Raw genomic sequence first — 10,097 nt, forward strand, 5'->3', positions numbered from 1 at the left:
GGGAAATATCACTCTACAGTCACATACAGTATATGAACCACTCTTGATAATGAAACTGCACTGAGGTGTTAATTTATTTTAAACTTTATTACTATTGACATGTTGCATCCCTTTTCATGTAGTACACTTGTATTTCAGTAAGGAGTTGTTATATTTTCCCCATGGATAAACCACCACTTTGTGCTTATCCTTCCCTCCTGAATTATAGTTGGTCCTTCATTCCAAGCACTTTATGCTATCTGTAATGGGATCTATTTTTGCACTGGAATATCTGTTGACTTTGCAAAATTCTAGAGAGATTTCACAACTGAAATTTCTAAGTTAAATCCTTAAATGGACATTTTCATTGAAGCAAAAAAGTATATATATTTGTATTTGCTAATAACTGTTATGTGAAGTATTAAAAGGCACTCTAATTGCCTTGTATTAAGTAAAAAATAAAGCTGTTATGGCACCAGTGGTCTCCAGTGTGTCACTTTTGTATATGTTCTTTTGAGGAGTGCTTGTTAGAAGCTCTTGTTTTGCCTGGTTTTTTTTGTTGTCAACTTTGATGCATAATGTACAAACAAGTTCCAGTATCTCTGCAATTTAGAATAGGGCACATATGTTTTTCAGGTAAGTGGGGTCGCACAAGAATGGAAAGGCAAGTGCTACTTCAAGCTTCTAAAGTTAGTGAATAAAAAGGTCTCCAGCAAGTCCTGAAAAAGTGATCAGTGTAACTGTCAAATCCAGCTGCAGAGCATAACAAACTTATCTGCATATTTAAATCCCCAGTCAGGCACCTGCCTCTAAATATTTCCATTATACAAATGCATCGTGTTGCAACTATTGATAATTGTTCCTCCTATTTGTTAAAAATATGCTATACCTGTTTTCATTGACAAAGCAAGAAGTTATATTTGAGTATAAAGATGCTGAAATGCCATAAACTTAGCTAATCCTTAGCTAATATCGAATTAAAGGAAGATCAGTCAAGACTAAGTTGATTTTTGAACAGCAATTTACGAATGAAAGCAGAATAATAGTCCAATTGCTTATAGGAAAACTGATGTTAAAATTTTGTCTGCTACTGCCTGTAGTCCCCTATCAAGCAATTAAATTCCAGAATACAAACAATTCTTGAAGTTACACTCATCTGGAAAATCCATCCTGAGATAGGAAATTTTAACTGTTGCCTTGGGTTTCCTGTTTTAATTTAGTGTCCAGCTGGTGGTGTTTGATTTATCAACCTCGTGTCAGAGAACAACAAACTTTGGAATAAAGCACACCTCTCATCTGTTTTTAGTATGCTTCACTTCATTCCAGTAACCAATAAAACAATTTTGGCACTCACACCTGGTTTTGTCATTTAAAAAAAAGGTAATCCCTTTGAGCTAACTGCCATAAGGCAACACTGTGAATCACTGTGGTAGTGATGGGTTATCAGCTGTTTATACCTTTTAAAGTTGATTTATGAAAGAGAAGACGGTGCCATCTGAAGTAGTGCTTGTTCCACCTGAGCCTGCTAAGGATGGCTGTTTTGGAGGGAGTATCAAGACGTGGATATAGGAGCTGGGACACATTATACACCCTTAACTACAGTAGCTGAATCCTGTCCACCTACCTTTGATGTAAGCATAATTGCCCACAGCTGGTTTTAGTGCTTTCCACAAGATCTTAATGCACTTTACAGAAGCAATAATCATAATTAGGCAGACTGCACAAAGATACTTCAATTGTTCATTGCAGGTCAGTCATTATCTGTGGAAAAGCCAGTTTAGTGACCTTTACATTGCAGAAGAGGGTGCTCTGTACCATGGTATGTGAAGTTTGACTTTTCAGCCTTTGTGCCCTCTGCCCTGCTGCTATTACATTTACTCCAGCTTACTGTTTCTGAAGCAAGATTTATCAAGACTGTTGTTGACCAAAATAGAGGGCCTGTAAACTCCTGTACTTTGAGAACAGGGTTTATCATTTCACAGTTTAAAAAAGAGTAAGGGCTTGAGCTGTAAACTCTAAAATATCATGCTTTGTATAAATTTATTTGGCTTTTAACAATCTGGCAAAAAGTATTTCAGAGAATATAAGCACATGCAGATCAGCTGAGTTTGACTGCACAGTTAAACAAGAAGTGCTAAGCAACTTCAGCATCCTAAACAAATATTAAAATACCGAAGGCAAAGCATTATGTGTATAACCAACAGTTTTGAGGAAGTGTTTACTGAATGAAAAATGGCTGAAGTGAACTGTACAAGATTGAGAATAAATGCTCACATCATGGCAGATTTCACCAGGATACAGTACCTGGCCAGCTTCACTACAGCACCTTCTAGGTGCTATTCCAGCCACACTAATATTTTACATTACTTAAAATTAATACAAAGCATTCCAGTCAGAAGTCTGATTAAAACGTAACTGGGTGACAGATGTGGGGGCATTTCTTTTTAAACCAGTATGCAATAGCCAAGATGTAGGTTATGAAAATTATACCAGGCCTGAGCTTTAATCTTGGAAGGGAGCAGTTAACTTACTAGGTTTGGTGAGTGATCTAGCTATGCAGAAAATTCTTAAGAACTGAGCAGTTAAAAGACAGATGAAATGTGGTTCATGCCAGAAGTGATATGGCTTGAGTTCTTTTTCCTGGGGATGTAGGAACATCATCATGAAGTTCTGTTTAGCAATTGCTAACAGGGTACAAAATTTTACTGATTTACAGTGCTAGTGATCAGTACTTTACATCCATTTATTGTAAACTGAAAAACAGCTTGGTTCATGAGGGTATGACAATCCATGTGATGGCACTTGACAGTACTTCCATTTTGTCCTTTCTGCCGTCAGTGACATCCTTTAGAAGAAGTTTACTTCAGTGGTGAGCACTGAAATGGAATCAGGAGCATATTTTGCTGGGACTCCAAGAATTTGACACTGTCCTGCACTGAAATTAAATGCAGATTTTATTACCACAGTAATCCAATGAGACACAATACTTTTGTCAGCATGCATGCAGGTAACACTAGTGAGTTCTCTGGAATCATGATCTCTTACCAGCTGCTGCCACTCTGGCATCTTCATGGGCACTGCGCCTTCCTACTGCCCAGTGATCTGGGCTCTCGTTCCAGCAGATCATGTGGACTGAGAAAGTACAAATACAGTCAGCTGGATATTGTTATGCTGCAATACGATATCTATTTAAGTCCTAGCAGTCTGTCTTCACCTGCTAGATGCCTTGCAGTTAGCAGAAACAATTATCGAGGCAAGTACATGGTGGCGTGATCCTTTGCTGAGCCTTTAGAAGGATTTACTCTTTAATATCAGATTTGAGAGTCACTTAACAAAGCAGCACCTGGCTTAAGCCTGTAACTCAATACACAAAGCTGCGTTCAAGGACTGTTTGCAGGACTTTGGTGATCCATACCAACATTTTCATTAAGCTGGCCAATCCTGATCAAGGCTAAGGGCTTGCTCCTCTCACACCACCCCTTCCCATTCCAAAGTCTCTATTAGAAATTGAGTAGTACCTGTGTTAAGTAATCCACATTCTGTGTGGAAAACACCGATCAGCTTGGTGTAGCCTGTGTTGACATGAGCATTGATTGCAGCTTGAAGTGCCTCACCCCACAATGCTGGCCCACCAGGCTTCACCTGGAATGTAATCCATTCATATACTCCTGGAAGAAAATGCGAAGACAACCTCAAGGAAGGAACAGCAAACTAATATGCTGGTTCTCAAACACTGTATCATGGCAGTGATGTTTTTACGGTGAAAGCAGTACTGCAATTCCTCGCCATTTGGGAGCAGCAAGACACAAAACTGACCCTTCATCCCAACATGCACAACATCTCTCAGCTTCCAGGGGCTCAAAAGAGCACAGGCAAGCAGCTTCCTAACTGGAGGTAGTTTGAGTGTGAATGTAAGCATCTGCACCTTGGGGAACATGGAGCTCCACAAAAGGCCCAACTTAGCAATTTCCAGTGTTGCCTGGAAATCTCAGGAGATTCAGACTGCTGCAGAAATCACAAATACTCATATATATCTGCAGGATTTAGATGGCTGATTGAACAATGCAAGGTGGTCTTTTTGAAGACTGGTGATGGTTCCTGGCATTGAAGTGGTTTATGAGATTATAAACTCCTTTGACTCCTGGCAATTGGTCATGGAAAGATCTGAAGGCATAACCGACAGACTAGCACTAGATTAACATCTCTGCTCTGCCAATCGATCTCCCTTTGCTTGTAGACAAATGGCATGATTTACCAAGAAATTTCAGTCCTGCTACAAGACATGTAACATGTCTTCTTTGTATTCACATAGTTACTCCAGGTCACAACTGTTGACACTTTAATAGAAGGTTTGCCACTTGCTCTATGGCAATGTATGTCTGGTCTCATTCTCCAGCAGTGGGCTGGAGATGATTAACTAAAAAGATAAAGTGGTTGAAAAGTCAGCTCTCCAGTTTTAAGACAAAACTGGACTGCTTTCAAATTCAATTGTAACAGCATAAAGTTTAGAATCACAGGGAAATAAAGAACAAAGATTACTGTATGTATGCACACACTGAGGGCTAAAGCAAGGCTTGTTCGATGTCATTCCATGCAACCATGTGTGCAAATGTTCATAAAACAAGTGACAGTCAATACTATCAATAACACATTTGCTACACAGTGAATTAAACTATGTAAGGAGAGGGCTTCCATACCTAATCTGTGATTGTTATAAAGTGTGCTTGACTTGCATGTCTCTTTATAAAGTAGGGTTTTTTCTTGTTTTCTTTTCTTAAAGCTGTTATGTGAAAGAAGCACTAACATCAACGCAAATTGATAAAACAGAAAAAAAACCTCTGTCAAAGAGAACAATCATTGTCTTAGTGTCTCCAGGAAATGCCCTCACACTGATGGATGGACAAAGTGAGTCTGGGGTGACTGCTCTGGCCACTGCTAGAGCATTGCCATTTCACACGTTCATTTAGGCAATTCACACACCTTTTTACAACCTTAATGATCAGGACTGTAGTCAGCTATCGGTGTGAGTGTAAAATCCTTAAAAACTTTGTCCCTCATCTGTGTTATGTCAACTTTTTCACTTGAGTGTAGGTACATGAACTTGGTACATCAAGGGTTATAAACCCATGTAATACCTGGCTTAAACTTTAAGCCATTTTTTGTTAGTCTGTCAGCATTGATACCTTTAATCAGCAAAAGAGAAGATAAGCTCACCCCCTTCTTTTGGAGGCTTCCTCAGTTGACACCAGGGTACTAGATAAGCAACCTCATTGTGCTGCTTTTCTATCAAGGGAAGAAGTCGGGAGACTAATGCTTCCTGCCAGGCTTTGTCATTGGCTAGTGCATGCCGGACTGCAGTTCTGTGGGCAAAATTATCTGCAAGAAAGGAAAAAAGAATAAATTAAAAAAAAAAGAATAAAAAAAAAACCCACCACACTTAATGTCACACCAGTCAATCAAAATGTATAATTACATGGAGGCAAGCTGCATTTAAGTTAGTCTGACATTGACCATTTTAAATAGTGTATTAGCTCGAAGCAGATGTGGCATGTTTCCTTTAAATTCTGCAAAAATCTTTGTCTTAGCTCTGAGATTTAAATGGTTTCAAGCCAAATCAAATTTTCCAGTAAATTTTATAAAAACATTAAAATATATTAAGCGATGTTACCGCTAAGAAAAATTCATTTATGGCATCTGCAGGGACTATTGGGTGTAGCAAGTATAGGGATAAGGAGATCTGGAGAAAGCACAGCAGATAAGGGAGTGCAGTGGAACAGAAAATTCAGAGGGAATATTATGCTACAGAGAAAAAAAAAAAAAAAAGAAAAATATGACTTTTTGCTTGTATAAAATGACACTAAAATTACACGTGTAGAAGTAATGTTTGTTTGTTCAGCTGCAGAAAAAAAAATGTGAAATGCCCCAAATCTAAACCTTTTCTTTTTATATTTTTTTTAATTAAAAGTAAATTCACTGAATTGAGTGTGTTTGAATTTCGATTGGTTAGGCTGCAGTGGCATCTTAAACAGTATCTTTATGCAGACAGCCTTCAATTACATAAGAGAAAAATCCATCATCTGAGAATGGGAAGAACCTTGAGAAATACTAGTGCCTTGGAACTAAGAGAAAAATATACTAAGTTTTAACTACTGAAAATATATAAGCAGAGGGCTGATGAATCAAGGAGAAAGGATGTTGAACCTTACACATGTAGACACTATTAGGAAAAGAAAATTACTGGTTTTTCCTTAGTTTTGCATTTTAAAAGTTTCTCAGAGATTAGTAAATCTTTCGTTTGTTTGTTTAGAGAAAGACACAATAGACAAAGCCTAAAAGTTCTGAGAAACAAGACAATTTATTAACCATAGATGTATGTGACTCTTCATTCTAAGTAGATACTGTGAACACACTGGATTTCAATGACCTGACTGAGGACTTCAGAAACAAAATTCTGTCTCAGCATACAGATATGTCTGAGACTGCAGCAGGTAGACAAAAAATGATACTGGTGCAACTTCCCACCTCTCCACAACCCAAGAATCAAGTTCCCTTGGGCTCTGCAAAGAGCACAGGCCTCACACCTAGTTTCTCACACAGTTGTAGCTTTTCTTGTTCACCACCCCAACAACATAAAAAGCTGATTATACTGCAAGAAGCTTGTTGCTACAAAGTCTGAAGTGGCAATGAAACACTTTGCACGCTTGGGTAGCCCGAGCTGGTGGATCAGCTCCCACCTCAGCACAGCCCAGCTACAGAAGGAGTTTAAGCACACAAACCACACGCTCCATGTTTTAGGGTAGTGACTGTTATACCGAACTAAAATTTGACAACAATTATACATCCATATAAACATGTACAGACTGCATATGGATTGTCTGCACTTATATGTATAATTAAGGACACCTCAAAAGTTCTTCCATCCACTTTGAAATTCTGAAGACATTTGCGGTTCAGGAGTTTAAAAAGTTAAAAGTTAAAAATATTTACCATGAACAAAGCACTCTGTGGCAGTCCCTCTATTATACCCATTTTGAGCAGAGGTCGCCATTTAAGTCCAGTTCTAACCCTCCTACCCTGGCATGTCAAAATTGTGCTGACAGGCTCTGCAAAGTTCTTTTCAGTAATTAGTACAGGAACACAAGTTTTGGGGACACGTTCTTACAGTAAGAGCAGCAAATAAAAGTGGGGTAAACATTCTTCTTGCCTACTTGCCTAGGAGACAGGGAGCACAGAGAGAGCAAAGCAGCACCAAGGGATGCTGAGCATACCGTACTTCCAAACGTGGACCACCTTATTCATTGCACCCAGCTCTGCAGACCAGAATCCCACCAGCTCTGAGTGAGCTGTGCGAAGGTGAAGGTACTTGTTGAAAACTTCCACAGACTCCTTCATCTTCGATGGCTTAATATCATATGTACGGATTTCGTAGAAAATGCTATTATTTTGCCTAGGCCCTGTAGCAAGGGATGCGAGTACCTGAGAGAAAATACTAAGAAAAATAACTAAAACTAATTCTCAATAAAGAAAATTACCTTACACCAGTATTAGCAAATTACATATTGTTGGCGAAGAAAAAGATACGAATGCCTGGGAAAAGACTGGTTCCTTCAAGCACAAGATTGGACAGTCTGCATTCTTACCCTTCACTGGCTGCTTCCCAAAAGCTGGTCAAGAACAGTTTTTCTATTCATATAACATAAAACCCTCCAGAAGTCCAAGAATATGCTTACTTTTGCAACTGCCTCAATTACCTGGAACAAACAATCAAGGCCAAACCAAATAATTGGCCTCAGCCCATATTTACACAGAGGTGGCTGCGGGATGTAGTTTGGACAGGTCTTATTTTACAAGCATCAGCAACCATATACACCATACAGCTCAAGCCACAAAACACCGATGGCCAAGACCAAAGGTCTTGTTTCCTAACGATCCTCTAGAGTATTACACAGCTAGCGCTGGTTGCCATGTGTCACAGCTCCTTTTAGTATTTACAGATCTGCACAGGGTCCTGAACAAACAGTAATCTTGCACCAGTGAGTGACCCATCTAACCGCGAATTTCTGCAAGCAAAGGCTGGACGTTTTCTGCTGCTTCATTAAATACTGGACTCCTGCTGGATCATTTCTCCTTTCCAAGGAACCTGTCACAGCATTCTGGAGAAGATCAGGGGCCGATGCTCAGCACAGGGCGCGCCCGTGCGTGAAAACAGCCTCCCTTACCGAGGATGTCGCGACGACAGACCCCGCCCCGCCCCGCCCCGCCCCCATCGGCCAAGACCCCGCCCCCCCCGGCCCAGACACGCCCCCGTCGAACGAAACCACGGCCCCGCGTCACGCCAGCACCGGCCCCCCCCACACCCACCGCACCCCCCGTCGCCTCCCCGCCCCGCGGCTCGCAGCGCCAGACCCGCTCGCAGCCGGTACCGGAGGGCGGGCCCACGCCCGAGCGAGGCGGGCGGCGGCGGCGAGGGGCTGGCGGAGCGCTCCCATGGGCAGCATGGCAGGCACTGGGCCGGGCAGAAGGAAAACGCAGCAGTCCGCTGGCGGTTGCGCGGAAATGCGGGCGGGCGGACCGCCCCGGGGCGGGCCAGGGCGGCGGAGCCTCCCTCGGGGGGACGGCCCATGGGTGGCCTCTGCTGCCCGCCCTGCTGAGTGGGTCAGCAGGGAACTGAACCGCGGTGGCGGGTGTTTAAATCGTGTTTTTTACTGCGCTGTAGTGCGATGTATGGGTGGATGGATGGATGGATGGATGGATGGATGGATGGATGGATGGATGCCTAGAATGTGGTACCACTGTCTCTGCCTGAGTGCCTGAACACAATAAAAAACCAGCCTGATAGCTTGGGGAGACCTGCAACTCTTGGTCCCCACAGGTTGCCTTGGGGCAATTAACTCAGTAAGTCACCGGGTCTCCAGCATTTGCAGGATCAAACTTCAAAATGTATGGACACAAATCTTCCACCCACAGTCCTCCTCCAAAAGAAAGCCCTGTGGCTTTTTTCTGTAGCATTTTTTGGGGTAAATCCAAACTTTATGCCAGGAATGCTCAGTGCTGAGCACTGGCACCCCATTACAGCTGTATGCTCGACCACATCATCCTTACTACCACATGGTTACCTAGAGGTGGGATTTTGTCATGGCTGAGACTGTATACCTTTGCTGAATTAAATATCGTCTATAAGAAATGTAAAGGTAACTTTTCCATTGTTGTCAGTGCATCCTGTGTTTTACCTGTGGGAGACAAATCAGCTCATAGCAAAGAGTGCTCTATGAAAGACTGCCTGAATTAATAGCATAGTATCTTTCATTATTATTCTTAATAGGGGTAGGACATTCCTTCCTCCAACCCAAGTAATTGATTCTGTGGGCCTTAAGGTGAAAAAGAAGTGATGGACTTGTGCCTGTGGAGCTTCCATGCTCTTTCTCAGTTATGGACACCTTTTGTTAAAGACAAGCCTAGGAAGAAAGATTGTCTAAATTAAAATGAGATAGAAAAAGGAGTCCTAACGGATATATTTAAAGAGTGGTGTAGGAAGAATAAAGCATCTATACATATGTTTATTTGTAAGTGGTATTCTTGGTTACATTTTTTATATCAGAATAGCTGAACATGATACATACTGAAGTGTTTCTGCAATATGGCATGAATAATTTGCATACTTTCTGCAGCAGAACACCTGAAGTGTGATTACTGAGGTAGTTATTGCCCATTTAAGATTAGTTTAAGATATGGGGTTTTTTCACATATGAACAAATTGTATTTCAGCTGAAGGCAGAGAATGAGATAGCAAACTCCAAAATATTTAAGGTTCTCCTTTGTTTATCTTATTATAGAGATGAAGTAATGTTGTTCATAGCCATGTTGTGTTGGAATATTTCCTCCCATTTCATAAAGCTTTTATTTTTATTGTTTGAACCTTTCCTGTGTTTTCTTTCTCACCAGAAATGATCACACAAGTCAGGATTTGTTTTGAGTAGTCATAAAAAACAGGTTTTGTTCTTGCTAACCTGAATAGTTAAGAAGAAGCTTTGATTTTTTATTTCTTTTTGAGTAGTCAGGGAATAGAAAGGTGAATGTGATGTTTGTATTTGAGCAAAACAGTTTAACACACTGCAGAG

General features: G+C 41.0%; 1 protein-coding gene across 1 annotated transcript; it reads right to left on the minus strand.

Annotated features, from left to right (window-relative positions):
• Positions 1-2,008: 2,008 nt before the first annotated feature.
• On the minus strand, positions 2,009-8,477 carry NIPSNAP3A (nipsnap homolog 3A; the record flags this gene model as incomplete). The annotated part of the gene is made up of 6 exons (XM_080362941.1): positions 2,009-2,914; positions 3,025-3,111; positions 3,498-3,647; positions 5,194-5,355; positions 7,248-7,455; positions 8,403-8,477. The coding sequence occupies 6 exons, from the start codon at positions 8,475-8,477 to the stop codon at positions 2,838-2,840; spliced, it is 759 nt and encodes a 252-aa protein (XP_080219067.1). The 3' UTR covers positions 2,009-2,837.
• Positions 8,478-10,097: the final 1,620 nt, after the last annotated feature.

The sequence above is a fragment of the Nesoenas mayeri genome, assembly GCF_963082525.1.
Source record: "Nesoenas mayeri genome assembly, chromosome: Z".
Taxonomy (NCBI): domain Eukaryota; kingdom Metazoa; phylum Chordata; class Aves; order Columbiformes; family Columbidae; genus Nesoenas; species Nesoenas mayeri.